Source organism: Corapipo altera, unplaced genomic scaffold, assembly GCF_003945725.1.
Source record: "Corapipo altera isolate COAL_440 unplaced genomic scaffold, ASM394572v1 214, whole genome shotgun sequence".
NCBI classification, from domain to species: Eukaryota; Metazoa; Chordata; class Aves; order Passeriformes; family Pipridae; genus Corapipo; species Corapipo altera.
The window spans coordinates 157,434-178,665 of NW_020885031.1; the positions used below are offsets into that span (position 1 = coordinate 157,434).

Consider the following 21,232-nt stretch of genomic DNA (forward strand, 5'->3'; position numbering starts at 1 on the left):
CGTCGGGGTTTGTTTCTCTGGGGTTCGTTTGGGAGGCGAGGGGGTGTCCCCCCTTTTTCCCCCCATAAATGCACTATTTTATAAACACATTCACCTGATCCAGATTCCATTTTGTGTGGCATTTCCATGTGCCCTGACTTCGAGAGCGTAAACACACCCCAACTTCTGGTCCCACAGCTTTTACAAGCGAAAACAAAAAAAACACAATGAAAAGCTGCAAATAGAAACAGCACGGGGATACTAAATCCCCACCACTGCAAACATACCTTCAATGGTGTTATTTTCAAGTGTTGTGTAATTAAACAATGTGTTCATACAGCTGTCGGGCAAATCATGATCTCCAAGCTTTTATTACGTGCCTAGAAGCTACTCAAAGTCTCTCTACTGCCAGATATTAAATACAAAAAATACACTATCCACTGAAGATTTTTTTTTCCTTAGTACATTCCAATTCTGATTGGCTGAACTGCAGCAGATGCCTCTGGATTTCTATAACTGGCTAGAAAAAAGCAAAAAAACTGCGGCAACGACAAGAACAAAACCCTCCCAGGGCAGGAGCATGCCAAAAATGTGAATTACTGCACTGGTATCTCCAAGCAAAGCCTCACTTTTACACGTTTTTCTTCTGAAATACCTCATCTGTACTCAGCAGCAGGGATTCTATGCTAATGTAACTCCAAAGTGCTCCATGAACTCAGCCCTTTTTATGACAGATGTTTCTTCCCTAACTGCGTTTGTGCAAACTGAATGTTTGTTTGGCAACTGCTCGGGAGCGTAACAAAAAGCTGAGTGACCCAACTGGTGCTTCCCTGTTGAAAAAGCAAAAGCAACCAGGAGAAGTTCCATGGCAACAGACATGGAGGTACTTGCTCAGCACGAGGTCTGTGTGTGATTTTGACACCACCTTGGCTGTTCCGCTGCAGCGACCAGAACTTCGCTTTTCTCTGTAAGAAATTATCTAGTTTTGAAAAATTCCATATTCATCTCTAAAAAAATAAGACAAGTATTTGTATTAAAAGCTGGAGATCATTGATTTCAGCAAGTTATGGCTTTTTTTTTTTTTTAGTGTAAGCATATATATATATTTTTCTAGAACAAGTATCAGTAAGTGTCTGGGTGTTAGTACATATTTTCTGTTTCCAGCAATGTTCAGTATTGTATGTGCTTTGCACCTCAGAAGTGAGTCTGCCAAGGCACTTAGAGAATGTAAGCAAGTCTTTTAGGGACTTCATGAGAATGGGCTACCACTGACACAACACAAGAACCCATCCACCAGCAGAGTCAATCCCCCAACCAAGCACGTTTCCTTTAACACTCAGCACCTGCTAGAAATTCCACAATGAGTAACAATAAAATAAAAATTAAAAAAAAAAAAAAAAAAAAAAGCTATTTACCACGTGTCACTAACAGAGAAAAGATTTCCCCTAGTAAAAGCACAGAAAGTAGATCTCGGCTGTCACTGGTAACAGCACAGGGGCTTGTTTTTGTTTTCTTTTTTTAAAAAAAAAATCAAATGAACAAAAAAAAAAAAACAACAAACAAATACCACACGCTTGCTTAAAGAAACAAGTGACTTCAAGAAGTCCTCTTCCTTTTATCTGTCCTTCGAGGTGAGTTTTTCAATCAGTTCTTGAAGTGGTGCAAGTTCTCTTCTATCAATAAGGTTGAATTCCTGCAACAAGGATGAGGAGAAAGACACACACGCAGAGTTTTGCAGGTGCAGCTCAGGTGAGAAGCCTCACTCAGCCAGAATTTATCTGGCAGTAGGCTCTCTGAGTCCAGGCTTAGCCACTACAGCCTTTCCTGCCCACGCCTGAAGGTCTCCCCTCCCATTTAAAGGAAGGAAATGTAAAAAAATGATCTTTTTTTTTTTCCCCACAAGGGAAAGGGAGTAATGTAGCTTTGAGGCCTTGCAATCTCCTTACCTGAACAAAAAATATAAAGTGCTTGAAAGAAGTGTTAAGGTGTGCCTCCTCCTGCAGCTGGATCACGGGATCAAAGTGCTGGTGATAGATGTGAGCGTAGACTCTGAAGAGACGCTTTAGAATTGTCTTGGCCACTGACATGAAGTTCTTTGGGAACGGGACGCCTGGAAACGAGGAAACAGATGGCTTATTTTTCAATGCCCAGGCTGTGCCTGTGTACTCTGGAAAGCCAGGATAACCCCCAACCCTCCCTCTTGCACAAGAAGAGCTGTTCAGTTCCGCTCGGCAATTCCACCCCTAAATCACAGCGGGCTTGGGCTGAGGCACGAGGACAAGCTCCACCAGGTACCTGGGAGCAGGTGACTGAAACCACTTTGGGCATCAGCCATGGAATATTACACTTCTCCTGACCAAAGTGGAATCAGAAATAGGCTCTCTTCCACTTGCCTCATGCCCAGAAAAAAAGATTCCCGTCTCCGTTCTGCTCTTCCCAAACCCTTGGCCAGAGGATACTGCTTTCTCAACTGCCTGCTTCAGTATTCTGGGACACACTCCTTTCAGTCATTCCAGGGAAAACAACCCAGGACAGGTAAAAGCAGTTTGAACAGCAGACCTTTGTCACTGTACAGGTTCTATTAAAACTGGTTTGCAAACGGCAACCGGCTACTGGGAGCGATAATCTCTTTAGTTGACACATCCCCAGGCTAAAAAAAAGATATGCATCAACCACCTAAAAAGACTAAACCTGTCTAGCTTCTCCTCACCTACCAGTTTCCCCAGTCAGCTTAGGTCTTTCGCTGCCTTTCCAAGTGCTGAGGTCCTGCCTGAAGGCCAGAGGCCCAAGCTCTGGATGCTCTAAGGCCAATCAGGACCTCACCAGTGCTTTCAGACCCCAGCAATAATGTTTTCATACTCCTGCTTAAGCCTGCCCTGTTCACATGCCCATCTCATTTCCTCCTCTGGCTGCTGCAGCACATGGGAAGTTCATATTTAGCTGGTTAGCTTGTGGCCTTTAAGTCCCCCTCTCTCTGAAGGCAGCCCTGTTTCTCTGAAGAAGCTTAATGAAAATGTGCCAAAAGCTTCAGAAACTACTCACAAAATTAAAGCAATTAAGAGATCTCCCTTGTTATTGTTCCTGAATTGGGGGTTGGTCGCTATTTTCCTCCTACTTTTCCAAAAGAAAAGAAACCTCTTTAAAACATCTATTTTTCATTTTCACTTAAAAAAAAGAAAAGAAAAGAAAAGAAAAAGATCATTAAGATCAAAGGTGCAATTCAGCTTCTTTGGAGGTAAGACCCAGAAATTCCTCATGAAGACCAGACATCATTCCTGTGTCAAAAAGCTGCCAGTTTGTACCAATTACTGGTTATAGGGTTTGAGATCCTCTATTTCCAAAGAAACAACTCACTGTTCAAACTGGAAAAAAACCCATCAGATTTGACTGGAATCAGTTATTAAGCAGAAACAGTACTTCCTGCATTCAGAACAACGAGAGATGTTTATTAGGAGTATTGATAGAGGGATCAGAGTTCATGCACTGCCCCATCCATTTTATCTCAAGAGATAAGTGTGTTTATACAGATAATATAAGCTTTTACACTGGCCCTACGTGTCAGTCACTTAAGGAGACCTTTTATTGCCCTAAGACTTGACTACTCCTGCACAACTGCAACCCAGAGCCACTGTTCAGCTCTAGTTGTTTACTCTACCTATTTTGGAAGGAAATAGCGTTTCGTCATCCAGCTGATCCTGGACCCAGGTCATCAGGTAATCGATGTACTTTGGCGCGGAGCACTTGATGGGTTTCTTGATGTTGGTCCCATCTGCCCAGTGGTACTCGTACCTGGGGAGGGAAAAGACATTCCTTAGCACCAGGGAACCCTTCCTGCCAAGGCCTGGCAGGCTGCTCCCCTTGCTCCCACGCCCTCCCTTCAAACTGGTCTAATGGAAGGTGTCACTGCCCACAGCAGGGGCTTGGAACAAGGTGGACTTCAAGGTCCCTTCCAACCCAGGCCAGTCTGGGATTCTGATCCCATGATTAAGAAAGCTTCTAGACTACACACACAACCAGAGAGAAACGTGCCCTCGTGAAATTCAGAATGGAACAGCTATTTTGCCTGGCTGGGGGAACTCTTCTGACACCAGTCCAGACATGGGAGAAGGTGGATAATTTGGAAACATAACAGCTGAAAACACCCAAACACAATAACATGGGGAGCCTGACAACACCAGCTTTCAAGCGTTTCTATTTTTAAAAATCGCACACATGGTTGTATGCAAAGCTTAACAGCCTCTGATAAATCTGCCTTCTCGTTTTGTTCTGACAAAACTGAATTTGTTAAACACCAACTGGGAGAACAATTTCACCACAAACAAATTGGATGAGGGATTGCGACGGTGCTGCTCGCAACGGGATAAAATGATCCCAGTTTTCCAACAGCAACAAATCAGAGGGCCTGAAAGCATTTTGATTTTGTATCTCAGAACACAGGCAAAAATCCCAGGCGTGCCAAATGGGCCATGTGTCTGGATTTATGAAAAATCAGGATCCCTTGTCACCCAGCACTGCCCTAATACCAAGACTGAAGTGGTATTAATGCAGGACAATCCTGAGGTTCTGGGATCAGACTGGAGCCAGAGCAAGACAACAAAGAGAATTCCAGGCTGAAAATTTCATCCAAATAACATCCAGCAATGAGAACCTTCCCTCCTCACCCCCCACTACCACCATGCATTTTTCAGAGGAAGGAATTTTTCTTACATTAAAACCCCAAGTTACTGGCCATCTATAAACAGAAAACCCAATCGTGGCTCATTTTCCTCACTGGAAAGTTTCCCTTTCTGGAAGTGGAAGAGAGGTTTGCTTTTCCTTACTGTTTATTTAGGCTTTCACAGTAATTCAAAAGGAAGCAGAGCCCTCCCTCACCCCTCACTCAGAAATGCAGGTATTTTCCTCCTTGGAAGACACTAAGCATCTGGAGAGCAGAAAAAAAGCACAGGCAATGGATGTCTGTACAAAAGCACAGGCAAGAATCCAAGAAGAGAAACTTAAGCGAGGCACAGGGTGGGGGGGATTCTTATCCAGACATCTAATATTTGCACAATACCTACAAGGAAGATTCTGGTAAGCCAAAATGCTCTTACTTTGGGCCAGCAGACATCACAGGGCAGCTCTCCTCCGTGCAGAAGTCCGTGATGGTTCCATAAAGCATGTTGATCTGGTTGAAGAAGTCGACAGCTGAAAAGCATCAGAACCACCCATTAACACTCTGCAACACAAGATTCCTACAGCCCAGACTGTAAAGCAGAGATCCTGGCATGTTTATGGTGGGAAAAAACTTCACTGTTATTGCTTTTTTAAGATCCATTATAAAAGAGATGCAGAAAGCAACCACCAACTTTCTGGAACAGCCTCCAACAACTATTTAATTGTTCACTGCGGCAAAATCTTCAGTTGGAAGGAGAAAAAGGAAGGAGAAAGCAGAGTTACTTCCTTTTCTGAAACTTTGGTGTGTTTTATCAGAATCCCAAACTCTACTGGCAGGTGTGGAATAAAACAAAGATTTTCAGTGCGAACTTTCCAACCAGAGAGAGCAGTTCCTCATTAGGTGATTCATTAGGCTTCCCTCAGGCTTTTTATTCCAAATGCCCACCTTTTCCAGGAACATTTCAGAGAATCCTAGACTGGTTTGGATGGCAAGAGATCTTAAGGATCACCTCGTTCCACCCCCATGCCATGGGCAGGGACACCTTCCACTAGCCCAGGTTGCTCCAAGCCCCGTCCAACCTGGCCTTGGACACTTCCAGGGATGGGGCAGCCACAGTTTCTCTGGGAAACCTGTGCCAGGGCCTCCCCACCCTCACAGGGAAGGATTTCTTCCCAATATCCCACCTAACCCTGCTCTCTTTTAGGTACATGCATGGGAGTTGGATACAGAAGTCATGGCACAGGAAGAGCTACAGCACCAAACAACTCCTGTCCTTAGAATATCAACTAATTACCACAAATCAATATTTAGTCCACAATGTTTCCTCATTATAAACTAGCCTTGGGAGTTTTGTTCTGGAGTGCTATTTTTTATGTTTTGTTACATGTTTGGAAAAGCATTTCCCTTGGTCAAAACCTTTTTGGGTTTTTTTGGGTTTTTTTGTTTGGTTGGGTTTTTTTGGTTTGGGTTTTTTTTTTGTGGCCTACAGCTGAATTACTGAAATAAAACACCCAAAAGCTGGCACACCTAAATATCCCCATTGTTCTTACCACTTTACATTGGTGCTTCATTACTCCAAACTCTTTGAAAGGAAGGTTCTACAATAACCCATAGCAGGTTCTGTTCTGAGGAACTGTGGCCACTGCAACCAGTTTGTAAAATCCACTTTATCTCCAGGTATCTTTCAGAGAATCAACGTGAAAGATTACAAAAACATCACGGCAGGAAGTTACAGCTACTGCTCAGCAGAAGCAGGACACGAGCCCTTGCTTCCTAAGTGCACACAAGAACTGTTAATTAAGTTTCCATTCCCTGCTCCCAGCAGAAACCACGGCCCAGTGTTTGCTCCAAGGCAGGCGTGTCCAGAAAACCCACACAGGCTCCAGCAAAATGACTGATTGTGGCAAATCCCACACTTGGAAGTCTCAAAACCCACACACCCCGTCAACTCTTCCCCAAAGACATCAGTCGGGCTGAGGGTTGGGCAAGAAGGGGAAGAGCAGAGCACGTTTGTTTTTGTGCTCTCGGGGTTGTGCAGGGTAAAACCAAGGACACCAAGTCACACATTTCATTGCCTTATGGGACATCCCAGTGAGCAGAAGGGGCTCACAGCTCTGGGGCTCGCTGTGGTGGAGGGATGCTGTCAGGGAAAGGAGAACATCATCAGTTCACTCTTTAATTATACAGCTATAATTTCATTTGAGTTAATTCAGCAGTTAAGTCAATTGGGAAGGGGAAAACTGCTGCCGTATGGGAAAGCAGAGACACGGAGTGAAGGAACCACCGAAAGGGAAGGATGCCAGCAACACATGAAGCATCTTTAGCAATGCTTGCTCATAAAAGCGGGCTGGCTTTTTCTCTAGACAGTTTTGCAACGCAGTGTGAACAAACTCTTACAGAGGATGGTGTCAGCAATTCCAGCACGGCCCTGGAAGCAGTGGCAAGTGGAGCACTAGAGCACTGCGTGGCTAATTAGGAACAGGAAGGTTCGAGTCAGTGGGACAGTTTCACTTCCCAAACGTGTAAAGAGCAAGAAGAAACAGGCAGAACCACAGAAACGATCAGAGGACATTTATCTCGAGCGTGATTCCTACTGTAGTGCACAGTCAATCCCACACCACCACGGGAGCACACCAAGAGCACACACTGAGAGACAAAAGATGAGGGAACACCCAGACAGGGCCTGTGGCAGCCAGAACTGCACAGGCTACAGAGCACGATGGGATGTGGGATAATCCATTCTTGAGGAGCAGAGGGAAAAACTCATGCAGCAGGGAGAGGAAGGAGGAGGAAACGCAGTCAAGCAATCAGAAAACATTAACTTGGGCATAATGGTTTGGCATGAAAGCACAGAGTTTGGACAGACAGCTTTAGAGGAAGTTAAAATAATGACATCAGACTTACTAGACCACAGGCTCAGAACTCAGTAGAAACAAAAGGAAGTAACTCGATGAAAACTGCAGAGCCCATCAGAATCATAGAATCACTCAGGTTGGAAAAGACCTCCACAATCATCGAGTCCAACCTGGGACCAACCACCTCCTTGTCAACCAGACCAACATCCAGTCGTTCCTTGGACAGGGATGGGGACTCCACCACCTCCCTGGGCAGCCCCTTCCAATGCTGGACAACCCTTTCCATGAAGAAATTCTTCCTGATGTCCAACCTGAACCTTGAGGCCATCTCCTCTCGTCCTGCCTCTTGTTCCCTGGGAGCAGAGCCTGACCCCCACCCGGCTCCCCCCTCCTGTCAGGGAGTCGGAGAGAGCGAGAAGGTCGCCCCCTGAGCCTCCCCTTCTCCAGGCACAGGAAGAGGCACACGGTTGTCCTCCCGCAAGTGTCAGCCCACATCCAACACCCCCCCTTCCTGAAAAAAAAAAAAAAGGTCAGCGACTCACTGTTAACTGCAACCCATTCATTTAAGTCTTCCCCCTCTGGAAGCATCACAGCCATCCGGAGATTGCCGCTTCCCAGCGTGGCCTCGGCATGTTTGAGCAGCTCGTACTGGTGAGACCCCTCTGGAATATTCTTCTTTGGTTTGAAGGTTTTGGAAGAGCGACTACCACTGCAAAAGAGAGAGGAAATACCTGGAGGCCTTTTGGAATGGGAAGAGAAAAAGAAACGAGCAGACGAGTCCCACGTAAGGACAAGGCTGACATTCAATACTTTCCCCACTCATGTATTTTCACATTGAAACAGGGTATTTAACAAAAACTGGGATGCTGAAGTTGCCGGTATTTTGGCTTGCTTTAAACCATTTTCCTTACCTACAATCTGGTTTGAAAAACACAGACTGGCTCAGAAGAAAAGTTTAGACATCTGAATTTTAAACAACGGCAGCGAGCCCGGATGGCACATGAACCCCTAACGTGTCAGAAACATGACGTGCAAAATCAAATATTTGCAGAGAACTGTCAGATGAGCCAATATTTGTGAATGTTTTCAGTGTATGAGCTGAGAGAAGATTTCTGTCAGACAAGGCAAACTGAGTCCTGAATTCCAAGTGGAAGGACGTGAAACCCAGACAGCACAATTTTCACTACAAACATTACCCAGATCTCCCTTCTTTATATAAAAGACTCGGGCAATTCTTCACCCTGTCTCTAAGGGCCGAACAGAAATTTTTGTTGGTGGGGTGTAAGGGATGAGGGATTGGGAATAAGGCACAAGGAAACTCCCTAAATAAGTAGTCTACTCTGACAAACTCTGGGCAGGAATTCCCACCGTACCCAAATCCAGCACAGGCACCCTAAGAGAGCAGGAAAAGGTCTCATGTGGAAGGCAGGCAGGCAGCCAAAAGGAGAAGTAATTAGGATAAACACAGGCTGCTGCTCGTCACGTGCTATGGAAATAGCTGCAATTTTGGCAATAAATTATCAGAATTCCATGCATTTATGCAGTTCACCATATGGGAGGCCAGTTAACTGCATGCACAGTCACACACTCCTTGAGACACAGTTCAGGGACAGCTTCTCTGAGCTAAAGCCTTTACAGGACAAGGTTTTTCTTGGAAAGCCTGGTTATAAACGTCGCTGCAAGCATTACTTCAATTACCTTATTGGTTCAGAAGCTCTCCTATTACTTAACCAAATAAGTAATAATTCTTTTCTCCCATCGTGTTTCACGTGACAGATTTAGGAAGCCTTCTTCTCCCAGGTCTACTTCCTCAAATCCTCGAGCAATCAGTGAGAAAAAGCAACTTTTACAGAGTTCTGCCAGGTGGCCAACGATGCACACAATCATCAGTGTCTGGGTCAAGTGTGACATTTCATTTTCAGCTACATTCCCGTAACAGAATTAGCCATTTCTCCCCAGGTTTTAAAATGCTCCAAGCTAACAGGCAGCACCTGCCTTTCCCTGTTAAGAGACTCTGACAATCTCTTAATATTAATGCAGAAGTGAGAGGGGACAGAGAAACCACCAAAGATCCCATTTTCCTCAGACATAAAAAGGCCATGAAACGGGGAAGACGCTGCATCACCCCCACTATTTGTCACAGCCAGTTCCCAGTCTGTCAAGAAGATCCAGCTTCTCGACGAATTCCTGCGATTCCAAGGACGCTTTGCTCCCTTCACTCCCACATCCGCCGTTTCTAGCAAATTATGCCCTTCTATTTTTACAGGGAAGTGCAGCTCTGGCAGTGGCAGATGCAGCCCGACCCAGCACTAAATCAGGAAGTGTGAGGCAGTTGACTCACGGAGCTGGAGCCGGGCTCGGAAGCCACAACAAGCCCTTCCCACCGGCAGAAGCCCACGCGCCGCTCGGCCCCAGCACAGACGTCACAACTCCCTTGTAAAGGCAAGAACACCAAATTTCCTCCGAAGCTGTAATTTTATCCAGTCATCTGCTGACAGGGGAGTGGGTTTCACGATGTGAATTCCGCAGGCTGTGCTGCCTGAGGCTGGCAAGGCGATGTTTCCAGAAGAAGGGAAAAGTTTCAGGAGTCCTTCTTACGCCACAGCTCGTTTCAGCTTCAAAGGCAGCACTGGCACATCTACACTCACAGTAGTTTAAACATCCAGCCTCAGCTCTTGATGCACTTCCCAGCAACTGCAGGAAAGGAGCCACCTAAACCTCAGTGCTCCCAGGGGAAGCACTTGGGCTGGCCTGGCTTAGGCCTCCTCGCTCCCAGGTGAGTGGTTACTTGTCCACAGGGCCTTTCAACAGAGCTTTTCCCCTATGTCCATCAAGCCTGCTGCGGATTTGCGGAAACCTGAATCAAACCAGAAAAATTCAGGCTGCTCATGAATGGAAGTTACGCCCTCACAGCTTGTTCTTACCACAGAACTGACCCCAAGCTCTCACCTGCTGTGCAGTGGCACCGTCTTCAGGACACACCTGCCACCTATATCCCTCCCCTCTGACCGCTCCACAATGCCGAGGCCACCGGTGTCACTCCTTTCCTTGGGGGAAGGTGTGAGGAGGTAACTCCTGGAAGCACAGCTGTACCACTCAGTGCCTCCCCAGAGCAGCCACCATCACTGGCAGACCGAAATCAGCCCTTCAAAATATTTGGACACGCTCTAGAGATCCTGAAAAAGCTGAACTCAAGGGAGCGCACAGAACATTCACCTGGGGCGTGGAAACTTTTCCTACTTCAGCTCCCGCTTTTCTCAACTTCAGAGGCCTTTGTGAGCATTAATTAATCCTCACAAAGTACCTCTGAAGTAGGGATCACTAGATACAGGGAAACTGAGGCAGGGACTCACTGCCACAGGCCAACAATTGAGTTTACCACAGAAGCCCCAAGTTTTAGTTCTGCACCTCCTGGTCTCCTTTCTCCTGCTGCTGTTTTTAAACACAGAAACACTGTAAGACAAGACCCAAATTCCAGAAAAGCAAACATTTCCAGCCTTTAAACAATAATACAGGGCTTCAAACGATAACATCCTGCTAAGAATAGAAACATCGCAGTGGGATCGGGTTAGTTTCCACTGGCCAACACATCAACATAGAAATGAAAATAGAAGCACAAGCTACTTTTTGGCAATGAAATCAATAGCTGCAGCACTTAAACACGTCTTCCCTGTGACAACCACAGCATCAGAAGGACAGAAAGTAAAATGAAACTGTACATGTTCAAAATCTGCACTGATGAGATTAAACTTGAGCATTTCTATTTTTAAAAATCGAGTAGTCACAACATTTCTGTCCCGGGGAGAGTCAGCGCTCCAGCAAAGCATTGCTTCCTCCAGCTCCCACACCACCAAAACCTCAGCTGTTTTCCAGTCCAGTTCCTGCTCACTGCAGTAAGCCTGCCTCAGTCCAGCCACTTGAATTTGCAGGTAACAAAAGCAAGGTAAGAATTCAGGATGCAGGCATTCCATGCAGCAGTTCTGTGGGAAGGAGTTAGGAGCTGCCAACTCCTTCCAAAACGTAGCTGCTCTCCCAAAAGGTGAGGCAGTGGTTAGAAAGCAGTTCCAGGCCTGGAGCTTTCATTTTGGATTGTTTCTTTCTTTGTTTAAACGAGAATCAGTGGCACTGACTTGAAAAATTCACACAGACACATGATCTTTCCTATAAAAAACGGGACAGATGTTATTTATTGTTTATTTGCTCCACCATGGAGTAATTTCAATTCTCTGAGGGCTTTTCAACCTGAAGATGCTTCTCAAGGGGTACAGAGACCGTTGTCACCATAACTGGTTTGAAATGGTGCCTCCTTCCACTGGAGTACTGACAGGAAAATCAGTGGGGTTTTATGAGATTTTTTTCATTCTCTACCCATTGTGGTGGGGACTAAAATCTGGCTTCCCCTTCTGGGAAAAACAGCTGTCTTCATACACTGAAATTCCATAGAGGAATGGCAGAAAACTCACAACCTCACGAAGAGCTCCTCAAAAGCACAGGTACCACTGGACACAAGACTCGACACGTTAAAAAGAGCTGAAGTTTATCAGATGATTCACATCCAGGAAGGAGAAAGTTATTTAAGGTAGCCTTAAGGAACAGTTTTGCTTTCGCCTGTCCCAGCCACCACCCCCCAGTGTTAAAGCTGTCGTAACACGTACACATCCACATTCTTAAAACACGCTTTCTTCCTCCTGTGCACACACATTTTGAAGCCAGTGAAACCCAGCCAATGCAGGAGCGGTCCAGCAAAACTCAGAAGCTCTCAGGAGCACCAAAACACGCCCACAAGGAACCTTTTTGCTGGCTGAGCTCTGAGCAGGGGACAAGTGACCTGTGCTTGGAGAGCGGCTGCTCCCCTGTTCCCTGTGACATGTTCCCTCAGCTGTCCTGCAGTGACACTCAGTGCCAAATCCACAGGGATGTTAGGTGGCCACAGCCTGTTTTCCAGCCAAGCTTCTCCCTGCCTCTGTTTTTCCCGTCTGCAGGCTCAGAATGTGCCTGTAAACAAGGGGGAGGTGTTATGCTACAACCCCACCCCACGGTGTTCCCGCTGTTTACCCAGTTGGATGCAACCCCTCTCCCGAGCAGTCGCAATTCCCAAGGCAAGGCACAAGCAAGCGTCCAGAGAACCCCATCCCGTAACCAGGAAATCATCACCACTTTGCTATGCTCATACACAGAATAAACTCCCTTGCTTCATTTACAACACATTCGCTTAATACACTTTCATCTCCTGGAAAACCCTCAAAATAAACAAAGCAAGTCACAGTTGCCCTCGCTGGATACTACCAGAGCCCTGTCTGTGCACTCCAAACACAATTAAACTATTCCCAGGGCAGCCAACGGCTGCGGAAGTGACTCAACCTCCCAAGCCCTGTCCCCTGCAGGACTAACAGGAGTGCAAGGAGAGGGGCAGGCCAGAGCCACAAACACGAGTCTACAACAGCATCCAGCACAGGAAAACGTTAGGCAAGCTGAGGACTTCTGGCTGTTCTGTTGGGTCCTTTCAATCAGATCCACACTCTTTTACTCCTTCAGTATTAACCCTTACCACGTATGTACACAGACACACATCATGGTACTGTAGGGAATAATCAAAGCCAGATTTATTTCTTCTAATACCCTAATGTTCAGTTAGCACATCTTAAAAAGGCCAGGCTACTGGCAGCTTTGATGAAGGTAAACGAGAAGTATTCCTTCTTCTCCAACTGCTTGGGTTTTTCCCTACGAGATGGAGTTTACTATTTTGACCACTTCAGTCACTAATTAAGCTCCCTGCGAACTAAACAGCACTATTTCCTCACTAATGTCTCCCCTCTTTTCTCAGGAAACCCTTATTTCTGTCAATTAGCACCAGCCTGCTCAGAAGGGAGGGCACAGCGTGAACTCAAACTCAAGTCAGAATGCGGTACAGTTACACTTCCAAGTTTGGTTTCCACAAAGGTTCCAACCTGTTTCCTGCAGGAACGTACCCAATACACTGTTCAGTGGGCACAACTGCACCTTTTTTTTTTTTGCAAAAAAAATCCTACCCTTTCCCACATATAAAATGGAGCAATTCCTAAGGAAATACATAAAACTCTGAGTCTGGGTTGTTTCTTTCAGTAACACACCGGATGGTGTTTAAAGAAAAGACCCTGGACGCTTTAAGAGAGGAAGAAGGTTTACTAAACCGTTTAAGTAGGCATGAAGGAGTTCAAGATCTTGTCCCCAAGTCACTGAGAATGTCCTGAAGTGGCCTAGAGAGCTCCAGCTTGCCTCGGGGCAGCCTCACACAGGCTGCCAGCCCCATAAAGCATCACCAGGCTGCTGGGGCAGGAGAGGAAAGGGGAGCATTTCCCAGGAATAAAGCAGGTGATCAACAGTGTTTGCCTACCCGTGATTCCTTTAGTCCCCTTACTTCTTCCAAGTGTCCCACACTTAAGGTATCCACTGCTTTCCACAGCCAACTGCTCCTCCTGCCACACAGATTTCCTTACATTCAGCTAAATTATCCTTACATGACTAATGCCCTCTGCATCCCAAACTGCTGGTCACAGTCACACCCTGTAAATACGTTTAAGAAGCAGAGCTTTGCAGAAAAGCCATCTACAACCCGCTGAGGGTGATAAATTGCAGCAATAAAAGCTTGGTTCCAGCATCAAATTAGATCCTTACTTGTACACCAAATATAGTGCTTGGATAACACGCCTCAGAACATGGATGGCTTCCCAAAATGCTGATCAGTGCTTTTGGAAACCAACGCTTAATGAATGACTAAAGCAAATCTAGTCATACAACCTAAGAAATCGGAGCAGGGCATTTTTAAAGGGAGACAAAAAAAAAAAAAGACTAACTAAAGAGTTTATGACAGCCTTCAATCCTTTTAAACAGAATAAAAGGAACCATCTCTTCATGTGTTCAGGAAAAAGGCAGTTAAAGGAGAAATTTAGCTCGATTTTCATGGGGGAAGAGTCACTTTATAAAAGGTTGCCCTCAACTGTAACCCCCATGCAGCACAGGCTGAGGATATGAACAGGGCAACTCAGCAACTTCCCAACAGAAAACCTCACACCTAGATGGAAGATTACACTTAGACTTGGATTAAGAGGCAAAACAGGGTCTGCATCCAGGAAACAACAACCATCAGAGGCAAGAAATAACACGGAGAACAACAGGAAGAAGGAATGGACAGGAGGCAGCAATGAATAATCCAACAGCTTTCCAAAAATATGCTGCATTAGCTCACCCCCAAGGATTTCTCACATATCCCCCATATTTAATACAATCCCGTACGTGCTGCATGTAACCATCTCAAGGAAAATCTACTTATGTCTTGCAAAGTATCCTATCAGAAAACCCACCTGCCTGAAGCATCTGAGGGGGAATGACAGCTCCTACCACATACACAGGAGGACATTTCTTTTGAAATTATTTCAGCTTGTGTGTTTGCCAGTTGAGTAGAAAGTTAGTTTAACTGTTCTGTGAGATTAAATATAGGTTTTCCTCCCCCCCCTTTTTTTTTTCATTCCCATTGCAGCAAGAAATTTTAAGAAGAGTTGTCAACCACAAAAGTTAATAATAGGACATTAGAGACACTTGGGATTTATTTCTGAAAGCTACACTGCAGTGTTAGAAAAAGCAGTATTTCGTGGCCATAAAGCATAAGACACAGTAATGCCATTTTGATTCCTGATTCCAGAACACTCAGCAAGTCCCTGAAACAATTAATCCATTCAAGCAAAACCAGGGCTGTGCTACTCAAGTTGGTAAAAACACAATTAAAATACCAGCTACCAAAACAAAACATGGGTTATTCCATTGAAGTCAGCACAAGGAACCCACCCAGTGATTATCTGTGTGGAAATTATTTCGGTATCGAGAATGAGTCGTCTCAATTTTTAGCAAAAGAGGAATTTACCAAAGCTCACTTAAGCTCATTTGTTCTCTTTGTCATAAAGAAAGGAATTAGACTTGTGATAAAGACCAACAAATCCAGGCATTACAAGTCCTTATCTGCAAGATGTTCTCCTTTGCTGAGGAAGGGATTAAGATTCTGTGCGTCAGGAGTGCTCGTATCTCTCGAGGGCACAACTCTGGAGGCAAGTGACCACACTGAAAAGATGAAGTGGTGTAAGGCCAGACAACAAGAACAAAACAAAACAAAACAAAACAAAAAAACCCAACACAAACAAAAAACCACAAAGCATGTGAAAAAAACCCCCAACTTTCAACTAAAACTCAAGTGATATATGGGCAGGATCACAGGGTTGCTTTTAAAAGTATCAAAATGTATTTGTGAGACAAAAACTACAGTTACCTTCATAAATCCACAGGGAGGGGGGCTGGCACATAAAACTCCCATCTCATCCACGTGAAATGACTGTCTGCTGACTCAGGCTACGGATTTGAATTGGGAAGCAAAGCCCTGAATGAAAGGGAACACGCCTGGGATGCACCACACGTTGTCCTACTCTGCACAGAATGGGAAGGCACACACCTACCCAGCCAACTGAGACATTACAAGTTATTTCAAACAAATATCACCTGCAAACCCTCAGCTCCCGTTCCCTTCTTTCTGATCCCCTCCCCAAAACACTGACCCAAGCAGCAGCAGCGCCCCGGGAAAGCATCTGAGAGATCCACATGCAGACTTAACCACCACGCTGGCCCTGGGAAATTTATTAGAGGAATCATAAAATTAACTTGGTGGTTACTTCTTTATGAGCTGCTTTAAACTGATCCAGAAAAGCTGCACGCACGCGGCTTTTGGATAAGCTGCTCAGGATATAACTCTGGAGGGGACTTTATAGCACCCTGCTCAGTTTTAAAATTCAATGTATTTCCTCCCAGAAGAGGTAAACGCAACAGATGTCTTCCTGAGCACTTGGAGGAGAACAATTTTCTTGTCCTTACGTGTTTTGTAGAGGCTCCACAAAGGACTTTTCCCCCCCTCAAATGCTTTCAGCATCAGTCACCTCTGCACTCCTGCAGCAGAGCAAGGTCCCTCACACCAGCACAAGGGTGTCCACCACAGCCTCCCTCCCGTGGCGTTCAGGTGAGGTCACAGCCCTGCCAGCCAACATCACATTAATGCCACAGAGGTGCCAGGAAAGCAAAAGGGAAGGAAATGCCACTTTTTAAAAAGTAAACACGCGCAGATGACAAAGCAAACCACTGGATCCTGATAATCCCATGGCATGAAACTTAAAGGGTAGAGACGTTTTTTCCAAGTCGGTTGTGGCTGAAAACAGATTTTACAGCAGCTGAGTTTATAACCCACCATCTCACCCTTTGTGTATTTTAAATTTAAGGGGAAAAAAAAAAAAAAAAGGACAAAACCCAAACAGCAAGTTCATTGTAGCTCAGCTCTAATAGGAAGTGGCTCAGTTTACAAATGCCCAAAGCATCGCAAAGCGTATCCTGCGGTTTGGGTTGATTGGTGGGTCAAAGGCTTATTGATGGCTCTGGCAGCAAGATCTGCCTTAACTGCTTAGGAGGGAAGACTTAAAAGTGGCCCAATTTAATGCAGCCATTTACTTCCCTAAGGAAAGCAAACAAATTCTGTCAGCCTTTGTGCATCCCTCCAGCCACCCCTCGGTGGACAAGCACTCCTAATATTTTGTCCTTTTTCATTCAAACAGGATAAAACCAGACTGTGCATCTCTCGGGACAGCACGAGATGGAACTGTGACCCCTGGGCTGTTGCCAGGAAGGGGTCCTAAATCCAAACCCGAAACCCTGTCCGAAAATGAAAAGGTGCCGAAGGTAACTGATAAAAAATAAAAAACTGACAAAAAAACGAAAAAGCCACTTTCCAGCACACAAACCCTCTCCCGAAAACGACCCTCCTTCCACCACGACTCCCTGTGAACAGCCCATGGCATAGGTTCACTTACACTGCAAACACAGAGAGGGAAGGACAAACAAGGGAAAACAATCGAGACATTAAAGCAAACAATTAGGAAGCAATTAAGACCGGACATCACAGCGTTGTAGTAAACACAACTTTCACACTGAACAATGCCTGTCTTCCTATGCCTTTTTTTTTTTTTTTCATTCCAAATGTTTCTATCTGAGAAGGCAGTACCTAAGAACATTTAAAAGTGATTTTATGGGAACGCAGTCCCATGTGGAGAGCCCTTTCCCGGTTCTTACAGCAGTATTACACTCATGAAGCTAAAAGTGAAGCAAACTATTGCATTAAGACACAGGGAGATAAATATCTGGATGTCTGCTCTACTTCTCAGACAACTCAGTATCTCGGGAAGCTGGGGAAGGGACAACAACAAACAGCCCTGATGCTCTCCAAGAGCAGGAGCAGCCTGGAGAATCGGGAAGGCTTCACTCCTCGTCAATCTGGAAACAAACACATCAGCTCAGATTTTGGGATTATTCTGCAAGAGAGGTAAGGGGGGAAAAAAAAGTAACCTCTCACTGTATCTCCTGCACATATATTTACAAACAAAGCGTGATTTTTATTTAATAAAACCAAAATTAACCCATGTGCAGCATGAGAAGCAGCTGCCAGGCTCCACTGTGCTGCAGAACAAGCCAGACAAGGGAGAACACATTTTGTCCCCCAGTTTGTTTTACAGGTTAACTTGGCCTTCACTCACAAACATATGTGCCCCCAACAACAGCCCTCACCCTCACTTGCTGCTTCCAGCAGCTCCTAGTCCTTCCCTGACTCATCAGGCAACAACTACTTAAACAAACCTCATTCTTAAAAAAACTGTGCTGGAATCTTCTGAGAGGGATTCGCTAACATAAAGATGAGTTTTTAAAAATTTTTTTAAAAGACAACTTCAATAATAAAACTCTTCCATAAAAAATTGGTTTTCATCTAGCTTCTTTTTTATGTAAGTTTTGCCAGCAGAGGATAACACAGGCATGTCACCAGATGGCACGCCCACCAGAACTATCTTTAATTTTTTTCCTTGGAGATGTAAGCTGAAGTACCTGCAACTAGGCTGTAATTTCCTTTTAGAGACAACTTACCAAGCAGATTTTTTTTGGAGCTGAAGATATTTTCTAGCCCAACTCCCGTTTTTAAACCCTTTTTAAGGATTTGGGACGACCTCATTCAACCATCGGAGGGGTTTAGAAAGTCTTTTCAGAAAGGAAGAAGCGGATCAGAGAGAGAAAACAGCGGCGCTGAAAATAACGACTGCTGTCAAAACCGAGTTGTATTAATTCAGTGACTCGCCTCACAAGACAGTCTTTTTATAATGTTCCCCACAACGAGGGAAGACAATGGTTCCCCTTGATTTTCCTTTCCCCCCCATGCAGCTCTATCTGTCACCGGCCATAGCAACAGGGAAGAATAGCCCCGGATTTGCCAGCGCACAAGGCCCGCGTGCGAGGGGGGCCCCCCGGCACCCTGTGTTATCCCGGCACAATCGCCCTGTTATTTGACAACCAGCGAGCCTGCAGGACAACACGGCTCTTGGCATCGTGCTGAGTGTCAGACTGACAAGCTCCAGCCAAGCCCCTGGTGATAAACCTGCACGGCAGGTTGGGGAAAACCTCCCCGGTTCTCAGCGTGTCTCCGCTGCGAGTTCCAAAGCGTGAGTCAGCTCACGGAAGGACAGCAGTGCCAGTGACACACAGAGAAAACACCTCTGGCACCTCCACACCACGAAAACCCTCCGTGAAAAAGTACCATGAGAAACTCTGTTACGAGTACTGTGAACGTGGGGGGGAGTTGCGGTTCAAAATGCAAGTCGGCGGTGCTAAGCCTGCAGAGTGTAAGGATATCCAACCCACTATCTTGGAATAACTCTTGGTCAAACTGCAATTTTAACTCGATAAGGTGATGCTAACTTTTTGCACACTTAAAAAAAACCCAACCAAACAAAAGAAGCATAACTCCCTGCCAGTAACACGGAAAGTTTCCCTGGTCTCCCTGAGGCCTACCAGGCATATTTTTGATTTATTTTTTTTTTTTAAATCCATTTCTATACTGCAGATGAGCAAATTAGGTGCTGTCTGCAGCACTCTGCCAACAGCAGCTGAGGCAGCTTTGCCAACATTTCTGGCTTTGCCGTGCAGCAACTCCAGTTTCCATTTCTACACTTCGTGCAGAAGGATCACTCGGAACAATGGAGGTGGGGGTAAAGGTTTGCTTTCCTAGGTTTCAGAAGGGTCTGGAAAAAGAAACAAGCATCTCATTATTGCCTCTGACAGAGGGTGGAGGGTTTCGTGCTTTTCCATTCCCAGTTAGCCAAATGCCACGGAGAGAGAGGCTCTCTAATTTGCAAACCAGACTCCCAGGACACTCGAAATCCTGTCCCCCCCCTTCTCCACCGCGGCAGCTGAGAATTATGAAGGAGGGGGACAGCTGGGCTTCTCATTAGGAGCACAACGCCTGAATCCATGGACAGTCATCTGTACCCACCTCCCGCTCACAGCTGAGAGGTGTCTTTCAAAACACCCCCACACTCTGGGGGTACGGAGCGGGTTTGCTGCGGCAGAGTCAAAAGATAAACACAAGGCAGGGATTGAGGAGGAAGCCGGCGCCGGGGTTATTGGTCTCCATGAGAACGCAACTCGCTAGAACGCTCCAGCTCGGAGATAAAGTCTCCTCTCTAAAAGCAGGCCACGTTTACATCTGCTGGTTATCAGTGCAAGCCTCTAACAACCGGCAGATATTACGGACACGGTCCCACTAACTGCTCGCACGGAGCTGGGAACGCTCAGCGGGGCCAAGGCCTTAATGGAGCTCGGCTCTGCCAGGGCGCCTTTTTCAGCTGCCTGGGTCTCCCTTCTTTCCCTAGAGCGCATCTCCGCCTTAATTAATAGGTCACTGAACCGGTTTATGTGAATTGTCACAAAGTACCTCGCCTTTGTTCCCAAGGGGAGGGACCAAAGTTCATTCGGTTGCTGCCCACGAAGCAAAAAACTGCCGAGTGCGGGGTTCCTGCGCGCACCTGGACTCGCCACCGATTCCTCGGGGAGCTTTTTTATGCGGCAGTAAAGCTCGGCCGGGTCCTTGGCAGGGCTCAGGCCGCCGGGGAGCCCCACCAGCCCCGTCACCTGCCCCGGGATTCACTTCCACACTCCCGCCGCTCCTAACTCAGCTGGGGCACGCAACGCTACCGCACCAACTTCTGCCCGCCGGGAAGGAGGAAAACACTGCGGAAACATCACAAAAGCCGGGGGAGACCCTTCGGGTGGGCGTTCTACCCTGACCCCCGCTCTCGCCTGCCCAGCACGGCGCTCACCGGGGAGGTGCCCCGGCCGATCCGTGGACGGTCCCGAACTCGTGTCCCCGCGGGAGGGGAAGCCGTGCGGGAAGGGGAAGCCCGGCTCGCCCGCCCTCCAAACGCCCTCGCGGCGCAGCGGCGGCCGCCCCTCCGCGCTCCCCGCCGGCTGAGGGCAGCGGCTGCTGCCGGGGCCCCCCGGGGGACCGGGGCACAAAGGGAGAGAGCGGCGAGCGGGACGGAGCGCGGCCGCCAGGCCGGCGGGGAGCGGCGGGCAGAGGGCGGGCGGCGGCCGCGTCCTCTCGCCGGGGCTGCCCTGCTCTGCCCTAGCCGGCGGGACGGGGCAGAGGGAAGAGGAAAGGACCCCCCCACACACACACGCCCCGCGGGTACTCACAACAAGAAGCTCATGGCGATGGCGGCGGAGCGGGACCGGCGGCTGCCTGGGCTCGGCGCGGCTCGGCTCCCAATGGCAGCGCAGGGCGGGCGGGTGCGGGGAGAGCGCCGCGGGGCGGGGACACGGCCCGCCTGGCCGCCATCGCCCCCAGCGGCCCCCGCGCCGC

At 46.9% G+C, this 21,232-nt stretch overlaps 1 protein-coding gene across 1 annotated transcript; it reads right to left on the reverse strand.

Moving 5' to 3' along the window:
• Positions 1–1,050: 1,050 nt before the first annotated feature.
• Positions 1,051–21,221, reverse strand: MOB1B (MOB kinase activator 1B). The gene is made up of 6 exons (XM_027668185.1): positions 21,067–21,221; positions 8,031–8,197; positions 5,070–5,163; positions 3,635–3,768; positions 1,926–2,089; positions 1,051–1,672 (listed from the first exon to the last, which is right to left on the reverse strand). The coding sequence occupies exons 1-6, from the start codon at positions 21,078–21,080 to the stop codon at positions 1,595–1,597; spliced, it is 651 nt and encodes a 216-aa protein (XP_027523986.1). The 5' UTR covers positions 21,081–21,221; the 3' UTR covers positions 1,051–1,594.
• Positions 21,222–21,232: the final 11 nt, after the last annotated feature.